Source organism: Megachile rotundata, chromosome 15, assembly GCF_050947335.1.
Source record: "Megachile rotundata isolate GNS110a chromosome 15, iyMegRotu1, whole genome shotgun sequence".
Lineage (NCBI taxonomy): Eukaryota > Metazoa > Arthropoda > Insecta > Hymenoptera > Megachilidae > Megachile > Megachile rotundata.
The window spans coordinates 7,299,776-7,320,514 of record NC_134997.1 but is presented as its reverse complement, the minus strand read 5'-3'; the positions used below and the strand labels follow the sequence as shown (position 1 = coordinate 7,320,514).

General features: G+C 31.8%; 1 protein-coding gene across 3 annotated transcripts in view; it reads left to right on the top strand.

Annotated features, from left to right (window-relative positions):
* The window catches only part of LOC100878152 (protein muscleblind), a 491,425-nt gene extending 472,541 nt beyond the window's left edge, over window positions 1–18,884 (top strand). Inside the window, exons 11-13 of one of the 3 annotated variants that reach the window (XM_076540516.1) lie at window positions 2,173–2,246; window positions 14,804–14,888; window positions 16,554–18,884. In XM_076540516.1, coding sequence (XP_076396631.1) covers window positions 2,173–2,246; window positions 14,804–14,888; window positions 16,554–16,702 — 308 coding nt within the window. In that variant the 3' untranslated portion in view covers window positions 16,703–18,884. The remainder of the gene's footprint in view (window positions 1–2,172; window positions 2,247–14,803; window positions 14,889–16,553) is intronic. The other 2 variants (XR_013040693.1, XM_076540518.1) reach the window with 2 other exon arrangements.
* The last annotated feature ends 1,855 nt before the right edge of the window (window positions 18,885–20,739 follow it).

The following is a 20,739-nucleotide window of genomic DNA, read 5'->3' as shown; positions in this document are numbered from 1 at the left end:
TGTTGCAAATGAAACTTTTTTTTAATATAATTTCAGATAAGATTTACTTTCGAGATTTACATTTAACAGTGAAGAATAAATAAATAAATTCAATATTTGAAATTGAGAAGGAAAAAGTAATTAGAATTTATTAAGTGGGCGGAAATTATCTGGAAGGATATTATTTGTTTGGTGAGAAATAATGCTATTTGTGACGTGATGAAAGGTATCAGTTTTCTAGAAGTTTACTTAAATATAAAAAATGATAATCTTTAAATATAATTTGTAATATAATATTGCTTAAATGTTATTTGCAATATGAAGTGTAAAATATGCAGATTGTTGAAATTGGCAGTTGAGGATTTTGTAATAAAAATGTTGAAAATATTGAATAGCAGGGTAATTAAGAAAGAGTGTATTAACTTTGACAGATTTTTAGTGTTAAGGATTATAATAGTCAGAATACACCGTTTTGGAATAACAATTTTTTAAGAATTTAATAATTTGAAAATTTGGAAACTTAGAAGGTGGAAATTTAGGGGTTTAAGAACTTAGAAATAGCAAATTTTATGATTTTTGTACTTATAAGTTTATTCGTTTACAAATTGCAAATTTAAAAGGTGATAAATTGGTAAACTGGTGAATTGGTGAATTGATGAATTGATGAATTGATGAATTGATGAATTGATGAATTGGTGAATTGGTAAACTGATAAATTGATAAATTAGTTACTTGGTAACTGGATAATTTGGTAACTTGATAACTTGATAACTTGTTAACTTTATAACTTGGTAACTTGGTAATTTGTCTTCAGATTCAATTGCAAATCACCAGCTTAAAATATACAAAGCTTAAATTAATTTCATCTGCCATGATTTCATATTCTATTCAAACTTGCTAAATAGAATATTAAATAAATGTAAACTATATGTCCATTAACTAAAAAATATCAATCTATCAATATTACAGAAATGACACCACATTTAGTATCAGTTAACAGAAACTAAAAATATCATAAACTTATACAACTTTAAACGCTTCAATTTATTTAATAAGTTCTAATCTGTCAAAGGTAACACTCAAACTTTGAATCACCCTATAACTATTGTTGACAAAAGATACGTAATTGAAAGTTAATTTAAAAATGGTAAAAAAAAGTTTGCAACAACCTAATATATACAGGAACGAAGAGAATGATTCCATAGTCCACGTACAAATCAAAAATCACTTGCACGTTGACTCGCGTGACCGTTTATAATCTTCTCTTTAAATTTTCTGTTTCATGCTTGCGCTCGCCTGGATATCCGCCGCACGTCTTTCGACTGAAAAATTACCATGCATACTGTTTGATTTCGACCCGTCAACGCTTTCACTTCCGGTTCACTCACACCGACTCGATCTCTATGAAACGTTCGCCACAAAATCTTGCAACCAAAATAATCCCGACAAAAACTGTTATTCATGTGGCGATTGTGATCACATCCCGATCATCTCGAACGATCCTTCATCCCTTTTCTTTTTACACGTCACACGGAAACAAATTTCTCTGCTTCGTATTTATTTCACATCCGGTCGCGATTTTCATACAAACACACACACACACACATTCGAACGCTGGCTTTGATATATGTGCACCGTCGCTGCATTCTCGTCTCCGTGTCCGCTCATCGCTCATCAAAACAACAATAACAACCGCGACGATTACGTAACACCCTGGTACATGATTAAAAAAAAAAAATTTATTTATATGATATAAAAAAAATATTCATCCTACACTCATGATTCATACGCGACCCTTCATCCTGCGTTCACACATACATAAATAAATAATATTAATAAAAAAAAAATATTTGTGGACACCTCAACAATGCGACGACCCACGGTGATTTAAACAACAACAACAACAACAACAATACCAACAACAACATACTCTTTTCTCCTTATATGTACCTGGGTGATCGGAGGGCACGTTCGGCGTGCTTCGATTTTCATTTTGGTGCTTTCTCCACCGAATTCGACCGGCTGGTAACGAACGACTAAACCGGACAAACGAAAAAAATTCTAAATAAAATACGATTAATATAACTGGTTAAACATTTTTTCAAATAAAACGATGATATAATATATGATGATGATAATGAAAAAACCATACCGAACACTGCCTCGTTTGCTGCATGTGGATCGCCTTAGCAGCCTTAGCCACTGTCGGGGCCCAAGTGGTCCCCCAAAACGCTCACTGTGTCGTCTACACAGACAGCTGCGGACAGGTAGACTTATTATTGTAACCAGTTTTTTACCCAGTCACTCGGGTCTGCATTAGAAGCGCCAGACGCTTGATTGAACAGGTGAAACGAGTTTTCGACGATGCATGCGTGGCAAAATATGTGCCTGTGTGTTGGTCACCTTTAGATACTTGAGAAACTTGTGTGTGGTATTTCGTGTTTTATTTAATTCTTTTTTTTTCCATTTTTGTGGTGTAAAGGAATATTTTTACTTTCGCTGTATCGGTGACTTTTAGGGACTTTTTGTTTACCCCGTAACGAGAACGTCATGGTGCTTTGATGCAAGCCCGAACATTTTAATCCTGCTAACCTTCAAGGTTAACAGGGGGGAAAGGATGCGTTGGAGGTTGGTTCGATTGTCGATTATTAAGCGAAATTTATTGTCGATCCAACGTATGCCTGAACCTTCGGTAACTTTGGCTAACACGTAGCTTTTTGGGAACATTTCCCTCACGACTGCTCACCGCAACTATAACTGCGAATAACCACTGCCTTTTATCTGGTGTTTGTTGATTATTATTACGTCGGTAATAATGATAATTATTGTTGTATGTTATTACTATTTATTCTCGCTATTATTATTATATAGCATTACATTGTTTATTAGTACTACTGTTACTACTACCTACTACTATTATTACTACTGGCATTTATCATCATCCGTTATTATGCTCCCTTGGAAAGCGTTGTCACCGGAAATACTGTTCACGAAGAAAGAGATGCACGCTTGTTATTTTTATTGGTCGGAACTTTTTTATATGGACGGTTTATTTGGGTGGATACGTGGGTACAGTTGGGGGAAGATGACTTTGGTTGGATGGATAGTGTGGAGAGGGAGCAACACCTTTTGAATTTATTTGATGCAGGAACTTGGTTTTTAGGGGAGTGCAACTGGGAATTTTGTAGTTTTGAAATTTTGGAATTTTGAGATTCATGGAAGTCAAAGTTTTGTTTGCAAATTTTTTAATTTTCTAAATTTCTAATTTCCCAATTTTCTCAATTTTCTCATTCCACAACTTTCCCATTTCCCAATTTTCCTAATTTTCCTACTTCCCAATTTTCTAATTTCCCAATTTTCTCATTTACCAGCTTTCCCATTTCCCAATTTTCCCGTTTCCCAATTTTCTCATTTCTCAATTTTCCAATTGTCCCATTTCCCATTTCCCAATTTTCCCATTTCCAATTTCATAATATTACAATTTTTTAAATTTCTAATTACCAAGTTCTCAATTCTCCTATTCTCAAACTTGAAAATTTCTCAAATGCCCAAACCTCTTGCGTCCCCAGATCGCTCAAATCCCTAAATTACTAAATCTCAAAGTCCTTAAATTTTCAATTTATTGAATTGCCAATTTCTTAAATTTTCAAATTTCTAAATTCTAAAACCTTAATATCTTAAATCCTAAAATCCTAAAATTCAAATTCCAAAATTTTTAAATTTTTAAATTCCATAAATCAAATGGTGCAGCCTTTTTTTCTGACACTATCACTTTCTTTATAGAAGTCTATCATACCCTCAATTGTACATAAATATTGTGGGATCATATTTTGTTAATTTTTTAAATATCTTATAAAATTATTAATTTTTATTTCACAAATCACTTTGAAATTTATTTAAAGTCGACGACTTATATTCGAAGTGATTCGAGTCCTTCATAAATCCCACAATACCATAAATGGAATAATTATTAGATTGCCTCATATCAAATAGCGAATTTTGAAGTATGAAAAGTTCACCATTATTTAGTTCAGCAGCAGAGAAATATAAAAAGTTTATCGTCATAGCATATCAATTTAAAGCTTGGTATAAATAAAAAGACTACATAAACATTGAAATAAGCAAAGAATTAACAAATTTGCAATAATTGTTAATTATTAATAATTATTAGTAATTGTCCATTATTTAATTTTCTTACATAATTTATTAGAATAAAAATTTTTGACAGCTTTGTCATTTTTCTTGAATCATCCTGTATATGTATACGAATATGACCGAAAATAGCACATTGACTAATGGACAATATTGAACTAATTTATAGTTAATTGAAGATATTTATTTGTAAATTAGTTTATTCGCTGGGTATTTCAATGTTCAATCAATCAATATTTATTATAAATTTTGGTTATCAATATAACTAATATTTAATATTTCCGTTACCAATATAATCAATACTTATTGGAAATTTGGATTACCATTGTAACCAATATTTATTACAAATTTATATTACCAATAGATCCACTATTTATAAAAAATTTGAATTACCAATATAACCAATATTTATTAAAAACTTGCACTTCCAATAGAACCAATATTTTAAAAAAATTTGAATTACCAATACAACCAATATTTATTAAAAACTTGCACTTCCAATGGAACCAATATTTTTAAAAAATTTGAATTACCAATATAACCAATATTTATGATAAATATCACATTAAGAATGTAGACATTTTTATCGAACCTTTAAATTGATATACCACAAATACGTCAATTTTTCTATATTTTTCTATTGTCAAATAATTTCGAGCCATCAGTATTTCAAAATCCGCCATTGCAATATTTGTCAGTCTAAAATTATACGTATGTACCGATGTCAACCCACAACTTGGCGCGTGAAGAGGCTGACGTGTTTAGAAGAAAATTGATCGGAATAGAAAAATGGACGCCTCACAAATATTTTCGGCAGTATTGGCCCTCACATGATTAGGCCAAAAACAATAACAAATATCTCAAGCGTGAAAGAATGAGATGATGCTCCTTGCATTCATTTGTTATTATAATTATTCTTATTTGCTGAAAAGTAACAAATGTTTACGACGGGAAGCTTCTTCCACTTTGAATCACGCGCCAACTCATGGGTTGTCATCTGTACGTATAAATACGTATCATGCCATTGTCTCAATTATCATAAACCTCGCCAATATATTTCCAATAAAAACAGATCTAACAAGCAAGTACTTTTTCGATTCCAAAAACGCTTCAGTAATCGAATTATTCTTCCTCCTCTATTGCATCCCTCGTTTTCACGCATTTATTTCTTTTCAATGTTTCAGTCGTAGAACAAGTACACACACACATACACATACCGCATGTACAAATACCATGTACGCGAAACAATTTGTTTTATAACGCCACCGATGTCAGTTCGAAACATAAACACGCTTGTAACAAACAGTTTCATTATAAATCTAACGACAATGGCGTGATCTGTTCAGTTTGAATTTTTATGAAAACGTGCAACACTTCCGTTTTGTTCCCCCGCTATATGGACACTCAGAATTATTTTGATTTAACGCTGTGGCAAAATTCGAACACGGAAATCATCTGTCGCTTGCATAGAGAGCTTATGAAGCGGGCCTGCTGAACTCGATGCCCTCGGGCTGCCCGGACCAGTCATGTGACGCGGGTAGTTTAGGCCACGCCCCCCTGTGCGCGCGCTGATGCTATAACGGGCATAGCAACATTAAGTTGCCTTTAATTCATATTTCTTTATATTGCCGGTGATGTTTGATAAACCTTGAGGACACGGAAAGTGATCTAGGGAACTGATCTAGGGAAATTTGTTTTTACATTTCTTGCTTTGATGAGGTCTTATTTATATAGAAGGTAGTTGCTTTTTATTATTTGAATTTGGAGTCAATATATTATTATAGTACAGTAGTTAGTCCCAAAATCAGAAAATTTAAAAACGTGTGCACAACATTTTTGTAAGGCCCATAATTTTGAAATTTAAAGATTTTATGGTTAGTGAGTCCCACAGTCCAAACATCCTAAATTTCAAACTTTTGCCTCAGAATTTTCAAGTTCAAAAATTTCTGTGGTTCTACGGTCCCAAAGTTGTAGTATTCTATAACTCTTCGGGCCCAAAGTTGTACTATAGTTTTATGGTCCCAATGTCCAATATTCTACAGTTTTAAGATCCCAAAATTCATTCCATAATTCTTTGGCATCACAGTTTTAATATTGCATTTACAATCTAAAAATTTCAAAGGGCCTTAGTCCTGCGGTCCCAAAATTTCTGTAGTCCCATAATTCTCCAATCTTGATGTTATGAAATTCAAAGTACCACAGACCTATTCTATGATATTTTAGACCCACAATTCCAAAATTTCCTTAGTTCCTAAGTCCCAAAATGGTGAGGTTCCAAAGTATAGCACAGAAAATTCAGTGTAGAAATATCGCAGTCCCAAAGTAATCTCAAACTCTTAGAGTTCAAAAATTCGAAAGTTTTGAAATTTCAAATTCCTTAAGTTCCAAATTCTCTAAGTCCCAAACTTTTGAAGGCCCAATATCCTAAAATCCCTAACTTTTAATGTTGTTATTATAAAAGTCCCAAACTTTCTAATTAACACACTCTCAAAGTCCCAAACTTTCAAAATCCTTAATTTCTTAAGTCCCAAACCTTCAAAATCCTTAACTTCTTAAGTCCCAAACTTTCAAAATCCATATCTTCTTAAGTCCCAAATCTTTCAGAATCTTTAACTTCTTAAGTCCCAAACCTTCAAAATCCTTAACTTCTTAAGTCCCAAACCTTCAAAATCCTTAACTTCTTAAGTCCCAAACTTTCAAAATCCTTGTCTTCTTAAGTCCCAAATCCTTCAAAATCCCTAACTTCTTAAGTCCTCAATATTCAAAATCCCAAACTTCTTAAATTCCAACCTTCAAAATGCAAAAATTTCTAACTCCCAAAGTCCCAAAATCGTAGAGTCCTCACCTTGCGATATATTACCAATAATTTCTTCCCTAAAGAAAATGGCGATATAGTTAAAGAAAATGATGGCTTAAGAAAATCCTCCTAAAAGCCCTTCGCTATATTACCAGAAACCACGCATAATTCTCAGCTTGCACGCGTCATTTCCTTCTTCAGCTCGAGTCATGAAAAATTCTCTTCTTATATCGCCATTTCTAGAAAAGTCTGTACAATAAACTATTCGTGTCCTGAAGGTTTACAAAAGACACCGCTAATTAATAAAATTGTCCTAGTCACTCCTAGGAACATCGTAACATTTCCCATCGCCCGCGGGCAACTCCCCGGGGAGCGTCAGTTGAGCAGGCTCGCAACGCGTATGCAATCGGTGACGAAAGCTAAAAGGCAAACACACGAGACAAAGATTCGTAAACGTATAGTTCATTTCTCTGACAGCACAACACGCATTGACAAACACAATAAGCTTTTGACTTCTCTATCTCTCTCTTCGAATTCGAATAGACCTGTATACGTTTCCCTTTTGTCAATCTTCCACCTAAACCCCCCACATAATCAGCTCTGTTGTTATGGTTGCGGAGTCGCAGTTGACCTAGTGTTGAACTTATTTGCAGTAGAATATTATTAATTTGATAGCTTTTACGACATCCCATCTCCATATTTTTTATACGAATGCCAATAACCGCTCACTTTTTCGTCCAGACGGTTTGGTTCGCTGGCGTACGATTCTACGACACTTCGACCGGCGTTTTGTTTTGGGAATGTCAAAATGGTGGATAGAGATTAGAACTGCTGCGTCGAAGTGTCGATCTTTCTGTTTCTCTATCGTAACTTCAGTAGTGAGTGGATGTGTGTGTCTTAATACGGCAATGAGGAAGCTGGCAAGGAACTCTGCCCTCGGGGCTACTGGGCACTTTTTTGATTATAGAATATATTCACATATAATAAAGAGATATATGATGCTATAAAGACTGTTCGCTCACCACAAGATGACATTTCATAGTGAAAGAAATATGGCCGCTGTCAGCAAAATGGCCGCTGTAAACAAAATGGCCGCTATCGTATATTTCATATGTTACTACCATACATCATATATTTCATACAAATACAGTAATTGCTTATGGCGATCACATACAGCTAGTTTCAAGTTCGAAATACAATATTTTTGTATACTTTATTTTATTTTAATAAGAATATTACAAATAGAAGCAAGAAATAGAGTAAAGTGTGTAACAAAGTTGTGGAGTTCAGAGCAAAATTTTTGACCAAAAACAAAATTGCACAATAAAATAAAAGTTTCGAGCTCGTGTGGTGCACGAGCGGCCATCTTGGAAGAGTGTCAGCAGCTTCCTCATTGACGCACGCGAACCAAACGCCATTTGGATGGTCCTTTCGAGTCGCCTTTTGGCAGCTTACGAATTTGCTTGGGTGACGAGGAGGGGGCGAAAAGTACTTTCGATCGTTTGGATAAATCTGTCGTTATTGATCACCCAAGCAGAACCAAAAAGAGATAGAAAAAAAGAGAAATAAAATACCCCCCTTCTCCCGGGCCATTATTTGCATGACCAGACTGTGTTTGTAGCGAATTCTCGCAATTGCTAAGATTATTATAGCTATTATTTTCTTTTCTTTTTTTTATTATATATATATATATATTCACCGTTATTTGACTATTTATTAATTTGTCTATATCATCATAGCTGTTTACCTCTTCGCGTAAAAGGTTCTTCATACTCGTTGATTTCGTTCATTTTTATCGCTGTCCTACAAACTGGTTGTCGCATCAACGCACGAGAGACTCGATCAGCGATCGCTTGGCAGAGAGGAGACAATATTTATTCCGTTCTTTCGTGTCTTCTTCTTCTACTTCTTCTTTCTGTTGTTTTATTTATTTTTCTTTTTTTTTATTAAGCACGCTTTCATTGGTGAGCCTATGCCATATTTTTACGCGTAACGGTACCCTTTTGGTTCTTACTGGGTGTTTCAGAAAGAACGAGATCAGACTTTCGACTCTGATCACTTTTGTCTGCTTTAGAGCAGTAATTCTCTGTAGATCTGCTTCTTTTAGGATGCTTCGATAGTCATCGGAAATTTAGACTGTTTGAGTAATTTGGTATAACTGTACATATTTCGTGTGATCGATTTTTTGAAGTTTATACATTTTCTAAATTACTGTATCTTAATGTACATACAATTACCAACGTCACTTGAAGTTTAAACAAATTTTTAAGAAGTAGTTTTACTCGTTATCTCAATGAAAAAGATAAATTTCTTTAAACTTAAACTTTTTTGAACACCAATTTTGAAATTCAGTGTAGACTTCATTTAATTAAATTCTGAAATGAAATTTCATTTAAATTGCAATTTTGAAACTAAGTTTAACGAAAATTAAGCAAACATATTGAAAGAAATAATTCATTAAAAAGAATTTGACAAATTTAAAAAGAATATTTTATGAACAAAATTATTTTTGAAAAAAAAAGGTTAAAATGTAATAATTAAAATAAAAGTTTGATACCACAGACAGAAAGTAAATTTTGTAAAGAAGCACGAGAATTTGTATTTAAATTTTGGTTATGCGTTTCTGAAACATCCTGTAGATTTACGTACACGTAACTTTTATATTCCTTTCTCTGTCTTCCTCGTTTTAATACTCTACCTGGTAGGTTGTTAACGCTTTCAATTTAACGTATTTCTTGCTAACACGACATTAGTTCACAGAAAAATTGCCGTTTCAAGTCTATTTCGTTGCATTTGTATACGCGTGATGCCCCCCTTTACAGGACGTGTATGGATGATCTTTTTTCGTAGATACGAATGTACACCGGCGAGCATGGTGGGTTTCTTTTGGAACAGTGGCGATGCGATGAGAGAGATTCTACTGTACTTTTGGTTTTGATTCGTGGAATTTGTGGATTTGTACAATTTCGTGTTTTGATGGTAAATTTTTGGAGTCATGATTTTTCAAATTTTTATGGTTGAATGTTCAAATTTTCAAGATTAGAAATTTTCGAATTTTCGGAGTTAGAAATTGTTGAATTTTCAGAGTCAGAAATTTTCAATTTTTGGATTAGAAATTTTCGAATTTTCTAGATGATAGATTTTCCAAATTTCGTGGTTACAAATTTTTTAAATTTCAAGGTGGTTAATTTTTTAATTTTTGAGGTTATAAATTTCTAAATTTTTAGAGATATAAATTTTCGAATTCTGAAGATGAGAAATTTTCAAATTTTCAAGGTTGTAAAATATCAAATTTTTGAGGTTATGAATTTTGTAATTTTCATGATTAAAAAATTTTGAATTTTCAAAATTAGAAATTTTCAAATTTTCACATTTGTTTGGATAGAAATTTCCAAGGTTTTAATTTTCTAATTCAGAAGTCAGTTTACTTAGAAATTTGGAAAGTTTCAAGTACAGAAATCTTGAAATGTAAATATAGTACACTAGAGAATTCGAAAATTTAAGAATTTGAGAACTAAAAAATTGTCAAATTCCAAAAATAAGAAATTTGCTACTATTCGTTTATAAAATTTATTAATTATTTAATTATTGAGGTATAAAAATTGAAGACTTTTCAAATAAATCAGTTTTTAATCAGTTTTTAATAATGGTTATTCAATTATTCAGTTGTTCAATTATTCAATTATTCAATTATTCAACTATTCAATTATTCAGTTATTCAGTTGTTGAATTATTCAATTATTCAGTAATTCAATTGTTGAGTTACACAATTGTCCAATTACTCAATTGTTCAGTTACTCTATTGTTCAACTATTCAATTGTTCAACTATTCAATTATTCAATTCTTCCATTATTCAACTATTCAATTATTTAATTATTTAATTTTGCAATTTTACAATTTTACAATTATTTAATTCCTCTTTCACTAAAATATACAAGCTTTGAATAAAAATTCTGATTGAAATATAGAAATCTAGCAATTGATCAAATTTGGAAAATTGAAAATTTGAAATCCCAAAAAATTAGGAAACTTGCAAATATAGAAATATGATCATTCAAATATTTGAATAATTCACAAATTTAAGAATTCAGCAACGTATAAATTTGAAAAGGATTAAATTTGAGAAATCATAAAATTAACCAATTTGACAACTGCAAAAATTTGAAAATTTGAACATTTGAAGATTTAAGGACTATCAAGTTTAAAAATTCCAAAATTCGGAAATTAAAAGATTTTCAGGTTTAAACTCTTAAAATATTCAAAAGTTGTATAACTTTTAAATTCAATTTTTCAACAATTTTAAATCCAATCCGAACAGTTTTCCAATCCAGAAACTTGAAAAATAATAAATTTTCCAAAATTTCAAAATCGTCAGACTTGCAAAAATTCCATAATCAAAATGAAGTAACAATCTCTTTCCGAGCACGTACCGATCGAAAAGAAGCCAACACATCAGCCTCGTGTACACGTATGCTTCACTGTGCGTATGCGTGTGTGTGTTCGCGCGCGTGCCCTAGGTACATGCTTTTTTTATCTTTTAGAAACTGTGTTAGCCCGTTAGAGATTCTCGCTTCAATAATTGATTCTCTCTACGATTCACATATCGTATCCCCCTCGATAATCGATATTCGCATTATCCGCTCTTTTCTTTCCAATTTTCTCAAGTTGCCTCCCTTGAGATCCTCCGGGTCGAAAAACGGTAACGAACAGAAAATGGGACAACTAGTTTTTTCCTTCGTTCCCGAAACAATGTTACGTACAGAAATGATTGCGTTCCATCACGACAGCCAGGTTTCCTGAAGTCATCCAGTGACTCGAACAGCGGAAACGATAATTTCCCTTTATATTTCACGGTTTCTGTTACTCATGAGTCTTACTGTTAGTTTAGTATTGTCGTGCTGAATGGCCCGTCGAGAAGAGGGCTCCATCATCGTTTCGCAAATTTTCCCGCCAATTTTCAAACACGAGAACAAATTCGAATTCAAAGAAAATTTGCGAATCGTATCCTTTTGTTTATAGGCACGCTCCTTGCATACAAAGTGTTGGGCATGGTGACCGAAAGAGAAAGTTACGATGATTATAGAACCGTTCGCGCGATACGATAGAAAACGAAATGAAGCCAAGGCTTGTTTCGAGCGATATTTTAGAGCGTAAAAGGGAATCCTTTCAAAAGTTCTACTGCAAATTTTCCTTTTAATTTCAGTGTGCCTGAATAATCGACCCGTTGCCAGATTTTAGTGATTTATGGATTTAGAACGTGTAGATGGTGATCTCGATTATTCATGCACCGGTAGATTTAATATTCGTACGGTTTGATATTTTAGAGCATGTAATGTACAGGTTGGTTCAGAATAATGGGACCTTTTTGGGGAACTGGTACTCGTCAAGTGGAGGACGAGATTGACGTATTTGGGTGGTTATGGGGACATTTTTATAGATGTTCAAATACCCTAGATTTTTACCCTAGAATATAGGGCCTAGATATTTTAGATATCTTGCATTCAAGTATTTTAATAGCTTTGAATGAATAGTCATGTTAGGTAGAAATTTTTATTGTTTGTTTTATGGATTTAAATATTGCAATATAGGGAGAGTTCTTTTGTGTTCTTCAAAGTTTAGTGTATTTCTTGGTTTGAAGAGGTGTAAATTCTAGATTTGAGAAATTTTTGTTTGAAAACTTATATTTTTGGGAAATTGGGAAATTATATTATTGAAAGCTTGCGAATTCAAATAGGATTTTTGAGAGTGATGTTTTTTGGACTTTGAAATGCCTACATTTTCAAATTTGGAATATTTAAAATTCTTAAATCTGAAAATTTGAAATATTTAAAATTTCTTAATCTGAAAATTTGTATATTAAAAATTTCTGAACTTAAAAATTTGAATATTTAAAATTTTTTAACCTGAAAATTTGAAAGTTTAAAAATATGTTGACACAGAATTTTGAAAATTTACTTTCATTGATAAAAAGTTTTGAATTTATAAGTTTCAGAGAAAAATTAATAAATAGATTTTTAAATTTGAAAAATTAAATATTTTCAAACTTTTAAGTTTGATCATTTTAAATTTTAAAAATGACCATTACAAAATTTGGAAAATTAAAGATTTTCAAAGTTGCGAAATGTTGAATTTGCAAGTTCCACAAAAAAATTAGTAAATAAATTTTTTAAATTTGAAAACTTGAAAGTATTATAATTTCATACTTTTGGAATTTAAAAATTCTCAAAGTTGCATAATATTGAATTTACAAATTTGACAGAAAAATTAGTAGATAATTTTCAAGTTTGGAATTTTATAAATTTGCAGATTTTCAAGTTTTCAGAATTTCAAATTTTCGATTTTAGAAATGTGCAAACTCACAATATTTTTAAAATTACGTTTTCAAATTGACAAGTTTGCAAATTTGCAAATTCAGAAATTTACAAACTGTCTTCTTTTCAAATTTTAAAATTGTTAACTTAGATATCTATAATTTTTAATATTTAAAGCTTGTAAATTTGCAAATGTGAGTCTGTAATTTTGAAAGTCATTAAATTTTTCCTTTTTAAAATTACAAAAGAATTGTGAAAATTCTAAAATTTGTAATCATGCAAATTGAAAAATAGTAAAATTTTAATACATGCAAATTAAAAAATATTAAAATTTGAAAGCAAGCAAATTTCAAAATTATGAAATTTAAATACAATAAAATTGAGAATGTTGAAAATTTATGAATTAACCATATGTAAATTTGAATCTTTGTCATATTAATGATGACAACATTTTTAAGTTTGAATATTTAGAAATTTTTAAGTACATTAACTCAAAAATTTTTTAAATTCAGTTACACAATTCAGAAAATTAAATAATTAATCAATTATACAATTAAAAAATTCCAAATTTCATAATTTACACTCTTAAAAATTGAAAAATTCTAAATTTCATAATTTACACCTTTGAAATTTCAAAATTTTTGCAATTTATAATTTACATCCTTGAAAACTGAAAAATTCCAAATTTCATAATTTACACTCTTGAAAATTGAAAAATTCCAAATTTCATAATTTACACTTTTGAAATTTGAAGAATTTCTACAATTTGTAATTTACACCTTTGAAATTTCAAAAATTTTTGCAATTTATAATTTACACCCTTGAAAATTGAAAAATTTCTATAATCTATAATTTTGCACCCTTGAAAACTGAAAAATTTTTACAATTTATAATTTACACCCTTGAATATTGAGAAATTTCAACAATTCTAATTTTAAGTTTCTAGAATCTTAATATAAAATAGCAGTCCTATATCCAAGTTTCTAGAATTCTAAAAATTAAAGTTTTCTAGTATTCTAAATTTCCACAGTAGCATCTGAAAATTTCCCAATTCTAAATCTAAACGTCTATAACCCTGGATCTAAATTTCTACCACCCTAAATTTACTCTAAAATTAACTCTAAAACAAATTTTTTTCCCGTAAAAAAGAACCCCAAAACTAAAATAACCCAATAACCATTCAAGTCACGTTATTCAAAAGCCTTCCTCCACTCTCACCCCACAGACCATCAGCCCCGAAACTCGACCCGTTCTTGTGAATCAGCCTGTACAAACCAAAAATATGCTCTAACATTGAAATTGAGTTTGAATGCGCGTGTCCAATGATTTTCAAAATACGTATGCGTGATTGAGAGAAAGATTACTGATTCCATCTGTGCCCACAGTGTGTATGCGTGGCTGTGGACGCGCGTATGTCTCAATAAAAAAAAAACAGTGTGTGCATTTGCGAGTGTATGCGAGGTGAGATACCATAAAAAGTATATATTTTTTTCCTTCTCTTAAATATTGCTCGTTAAAGTTACAGAAGTATCTGTTGTAAAAGTATTTGACATTTTCTTTCAGTTACTGGACACCCTCCCGGTGTGCCAAGATTTTAATCGACAAGTGTGCAACCGTCCCGCCTGCAAGTTTATCCATCTCAGTGACGGTGAGTTTCCAATTTGATATGCGGACATTTTCGGAAGGAATTAATTTCTTAGGAAGATGGCTGCATATATTGTTTCTTATGAAAATTTTTATGTGTTCGATTATAATAGTAATACTAATATTTATGGTAATAGTAATAGTAATATTATAGTAACTTTGTATATGAGACTTAAAACTCATGTACTGATTGTCTAAGTTTGTATAATTTTATTCTTGAGTCAGTCTAAGAACGTACTATGGGTTTTTGGATGGAGTATAGATAAGTGACCGTCCGATAAACTGGAGCTGTTAGGTAATAATAGGTGCCCCGTTCGCGCGCAATTAACAAATGGTTATTGTTGTATTGATGCTTATGTTGTTGAAATACTCTTTTGAACTTCTGATATTTTAAAGATTCAAAATTACAATATTCCAAAAACTTAAACTTGTCGAAACTCAAAGTTATAAAGTTATAAAGTTATAAAGTTATAAAGTTCAAAATTTTAATGTCATAAATTTTAAATTCTAGATCTTAAAAATTCAAGATTTAAAAATTCTAAGTAACTTAAGTCTGAATGTGTCAAAGTTTTAATCAGGACAAAGTCTTAATATTTAGACAAGAATTTCAGAATTTATAAATTTCAGAATTTCAAAATTGAGGTCTATAGAAATTCAAACAATCAGATATTGAAGAATTGAAAATTACAAAAATACTGATATTTAGAAATTCAAGAATTCAAGATCAAGGGTTCAAGAATTCAAGAGTTCAGGAATTCAAGGATTCAGGAATTCAAGGATTCAGGAATTCAAGGATTCAGGAATTCAAGGATTCAGAAATTCAAGGATTCAGGAATTCAAGGATTTAAGAATTCAAGGATTCAGGAATTCAAGGATTCACGAATTCAAGGATTCACGAATTCAAGGATTCAGGAATTCAAGGATTCAGGAATTCAAGGATTCAGGAATTCAAGAATTCAGGAATTCAAGGATTCAAGAACTCAGGAATTCTGGAACTCAGGAATTCAGGAGTTCAAGAATTCAGGAATTCAAGAATCCAGGAATTCAGGAGTTCAAGAATTCAAGAGTTCAGGAATTCAAGAGTTCAAGAATTCAAGGATTCAGGAATTCAAGGATTCAGGAAGTCAAGGATTCAAGAAGTCATGGATTCAGGAATTGAAGGTCTCAGAAATTCAGGAATTCAGAAATTCAGAAATTCAGAAATTCAGAAATTCAGGAATTCAGAAATTCAGAAATTCAGAAATTCAGAAATTCAGAAATTCAAAAATTGAGGAATGTCACAATTCTAAAATGTAAAGATCCAAAAATTCTAAACATTCAAAATTCCTGTGTCTCAAATTCTCAAAGGCAAGAATGCAAAAATCCATAAATCTTCAAGCTCCAAAAATCCAAAAATCCAAAAATCCAAAAATCTTCAAGGTCCAAAATTCGAAAATCCAAAATTCTTGAAGCTCCAAAATCCAAAAATCCGAAAATCTTCAAGCTCCAAAATCCAAAAATCCAAAAATCTTCAAGCTCCAAAAACCCAATTACAAAATTCCACATCCTAAGTTTCCAAAACCCCAACAATAAGAGAAAGTAAAGCATCTATAAAGCAGTAATTAATTTTTCATTTGGTTTCCTAATAGCGTAAAACCATCACCATCTGAATTTTCCTCTTTTTTTCCAGGAAACGTGGAGGTGATCGAGAATCGCGTAACCGTGTGCAGGGACGCAGTAAAGGGTGCATGCATGCGACCCCAGTGTAAATACTATCACATACCTGTCGCGTTGCCACCAGCGCCCCTGATGGCGATCACGTCACCTGCAACACCCTAATCAACTCTTCCCCGTTCAATGGATATCACGACGACGCGAACAGAGAACGACAAAACGAGAAAGAGAGAAAAAAAACAGTGGAGTCAGGAATAAAAATAAAATAGAAAACGAAGGAGAGAGCGAAATAGGAACTTCTTAGAGTGCGCGTTTCGTGGGATCGCGATTGAACTGATCCGTCAGGCAAGATCGATGGAGAAGAAGAATAACGAATTACAGAACCGGAAGAAGATCGACAGGAATGCGTTTGTTCACATCATTTTCGTCAACGAAGAAGAATCGACATTATTTCACCCCTCTTTGCGAATTTCAAGAGGAAAAACACGAGCCAGGCGAACGAAATGACGGAAAAGGAAAAGGAATAGAATCATCGTACGCTGTTCCTTAAATACCAACACCTTTCTCAGTTTCCTTCACTTTGCTCCACTTTTTGCCCCTCGGTTTTATTCCTGACGCAAGAACGCGTCAACGCGATTCAACAGGTGTTACATTAAAATCTGTGGACGATGTTTTTAGACACGTTCACTACTGGGAATTAACTGGGCAACTGCCCAGTCACTTTGCGGGCACTGGAGGGCAGATTTCTCGTTTAGGAGAAAAGCTAGATTGATTAGTTGGAAAATTGGAAACTGGAAGTTTTAAAAAATTGATTTTGTAGTTAGACTTTTTTTAGTTTGTTGAATTTTGTGGTTGGAAATTTTTATTTGTTGGACTTTGGAAATTTATTTAAGTTAGATTTGGGGTTTGGGAATTTTTAAACTTGAGAGACTTGGTGGTTGGAAATTTTTTAAAGGTAGATTTGGAGTTTGGAAATTTTTTAAGCTTAATAAATTTGGATTTTGGAAATTTAATGTGGTAATATCATTATTTTTAATTTGGAAATGAACTTGATGTTATAAGAGAATTTGAAAATAGTCAACTTTTAAATTTGTCAATTTGAGGTTAGGAAGTGGTAAACTTGAAATATTAATGTTACCAGTTTCTTTAATTTGTAAATTTGAAACAGTCATTCAAGAATTTAAAAATATAAATTTTTTCATTTCTAAATCTTCAATTTTCCATGTCTCAAAATTTCCAAAATTTAAGTACAAAGTTTAGTAAATTGAAATTTGAAAATTTGCAATCCAAAAATTCACAACCTAGAAAATATACAAACATCAAGTCTTTTAATTTAAAAATTCATAAATTTGAAAATTTACTATAAGAAACCCCTCATCTAAATATACAACAAAACCTTATAAACTAAAAATTTACAAATTAAAAAGTTCCAAACACTGCTAAAAATAACTTCTCTATAGAGAATAAAAATTTTCAAATTTGCATTCCAATTTTCCATATCCACAAGTTTTCAAATTTAAAAATTTTATAATTGTAAAAATTGAATTTGAAAATTTGTGAAAAATTTTGAATCTCAAATAAAAAGATTTTTAGGTTAGAAACTTGACTCGACAGTGTCCAGGAATGTCCGCCATTTGTAAACGACGAACATGAATAATAACGAACAAACTATACGATTAAAGATAATGAAGCAATTTTAATGTAACACTTCCATTGAATCTCACTCCGATTCCTGATTCACCGAGTAGTTATTGAAATTAAAAATCTAGAGACGTGAAAAATATGTACACGTTTCACGATTAAGTGACGATACAGGAGTAATAATGGGCATTCGATACTCTCTCTTGAAAATGTTCAAGTAACTGCAGTATAGTTTCTAACTTTGATACTTGTTTCCTCTAATCGATTTTTAGATAACATGTAACAATTTGATGGTCGTGAAAGTCTTGAAACATTGTAAAAGAAGCACCATTATTTTTTCTGTAATACTAGATACTCAAAGGAATTTTCTAAAAACCGTATATATATTTGAAAAACACGAAAAAAAAAAATTACGAAAGTTCCTTCGAATAAAGAAAAGAGACAGGTCTTTCAAAGATTGCGTCCAGCTCTTCGAAGAATAATAAGCGTATCTTTTTTAGTAGCAGCGAAATTTGATTTAAAGTGATATTTTTCCGAAAATGCTTCTTGTTATTCAAGTTGCAAAATGCGTGGCCTGTCATTGGCCTCTAATGAAGTATTTACAAACGATTGTTAATTATGATATTATTATTTTTGAAAGATTTTAGGTTTCCTCGATGTTATATTATATTATATTTAATAATAACGATTATGATATTTACACTAATTATTTTTAACTCATTCAAACACTGATCTTAGGGGTGGACAAGACTTCCAAGACTTTCAAATTTCGAATCTTTTTTATTTCAAATTAACGAGGTCTTCCTCCGTTTAAATTAACCTAACACTTTGAGCGCCATCTTGAAGTCAAGAAAATGAATTTTTATAAAACTAGCGTTAATTTATTATTTTTCTATTTTATGTATGTATTTATTTATGTAACGATCTGAAAATTGCGTGGCATTCAAGGTGTTAATATAGTTTTCAAACAACTTCCCATGACTCTTATTCCACGAGTTGATAGTTTCGTCTGAACCTGGTGAAAGTAGGTTATGTCACATCGATGGGATCTTCCTGTATTCGTGGACCTAAATTGACCCCACTGAATCAGTAATCGGACGAAGGTCGAACTTTTATTTAGCAATTCAAAGTTTAAGTTGGCAGAAGAAAATGTGCGAATTAACGATTATAAATATACAATCTATACTATAAAATTATTGCTAATTCGAAGACAGATCTTTTTTCTATTAAAAACATCAAACGAGAATAAAAATAAATTTTTACCCTTCGGCGACAATGTACAACGAACGCAATTGATATTTTCGTTTAAGTATCAACGGATTTTTATAAAGAGAGTTTGTACATAACCTCAATTGTAAAGACTTTTATCGCGACATTTTCTTCTGTCGATTTTCCTCATAAAGGGATAAAAATTGAACCACGTAAACAACGGACAAATGCATTTTGTCGAGGGAATACAAACGTTTTCAGAAACGAACGCGCAGGCAAGGATGAATTGATCTGTAACGAGTAACAAAAGCTTTTTATACTTGTATACATTACACAAAATTCCAGTTATAGTTTATTTCTATATCGGTATATATATATTTATACGTGTGCAGATACGTCCAAGTTGATCGTTGAATAAAAACAAATTAGACGTATGTACATACGTTAATGTATGGAGCTGTTCAAAAAGAATGTCCGTGTTTTATATGCGTTCTTTGTCTTTTGAATACTTGAAGATGTGTTAATTGTTCTAAATGACGAGTAAGGTTCTTCTTAGAACGGTATAATTGTGTTGTAATTGGGAGTGATGTAATGGAGATTAGAGGGCGCTTGCATCGCGCAGCTGAGTGGCGCCAAATTTGAATCGCTGAGTTCGAATTGCGTTGAATTTGATACAATTCAAATTTAAATTATGGCGAATTTGAAGGGTGATCAGTCCTTTTGCACCATGTTTCAATTATTTTAATTATGAATTGTATATACTTTTCAATCGTATCGAGTTTGAATCGCTAATTCAATGGCGCCAAATTTGAATGAGTTCAAATTTAAATTACAACGAATTGGAAACTTGATGAATCCTTTTGCATCCCGTTTTAATTATTTTAATTTGAATTGCATTGAATTTCGAACGTATTGTGTTTGAGTCGCGTTGAATTCAATGGCGCCAAATTTCAATGAGTTCAAATTTAAATTGTGAATTCTATTGAACTAAATTTGTACTGCGTTAAATTCAATCGAACAGAGTTTGTATTTTATTAAATTTGATTTGTATCTAATTTGAATTGCCGAATTTGAATCACGTTGAATTCATTCGCGCCAAATTTGAATTGCATCGTACTTGGAACTCTATCGAATTCAATCGCGTGAAATTCAATCGCGTGTAATTTGAATGGCGTCGCAATTGAATCGCGTCGAATCCTAATGGCGCCAAATTTGAATTGCGTCGAGTTCAATCACATTAAATTTGAACTCTATCGAATTCAATCGCGTTAAATTCAATCGCGTGAAATTTGAATGGCGTCGCAATTGAATCGCGTCGAATCCTAATGGCGCCAAATTTGAATTGCGTCGAA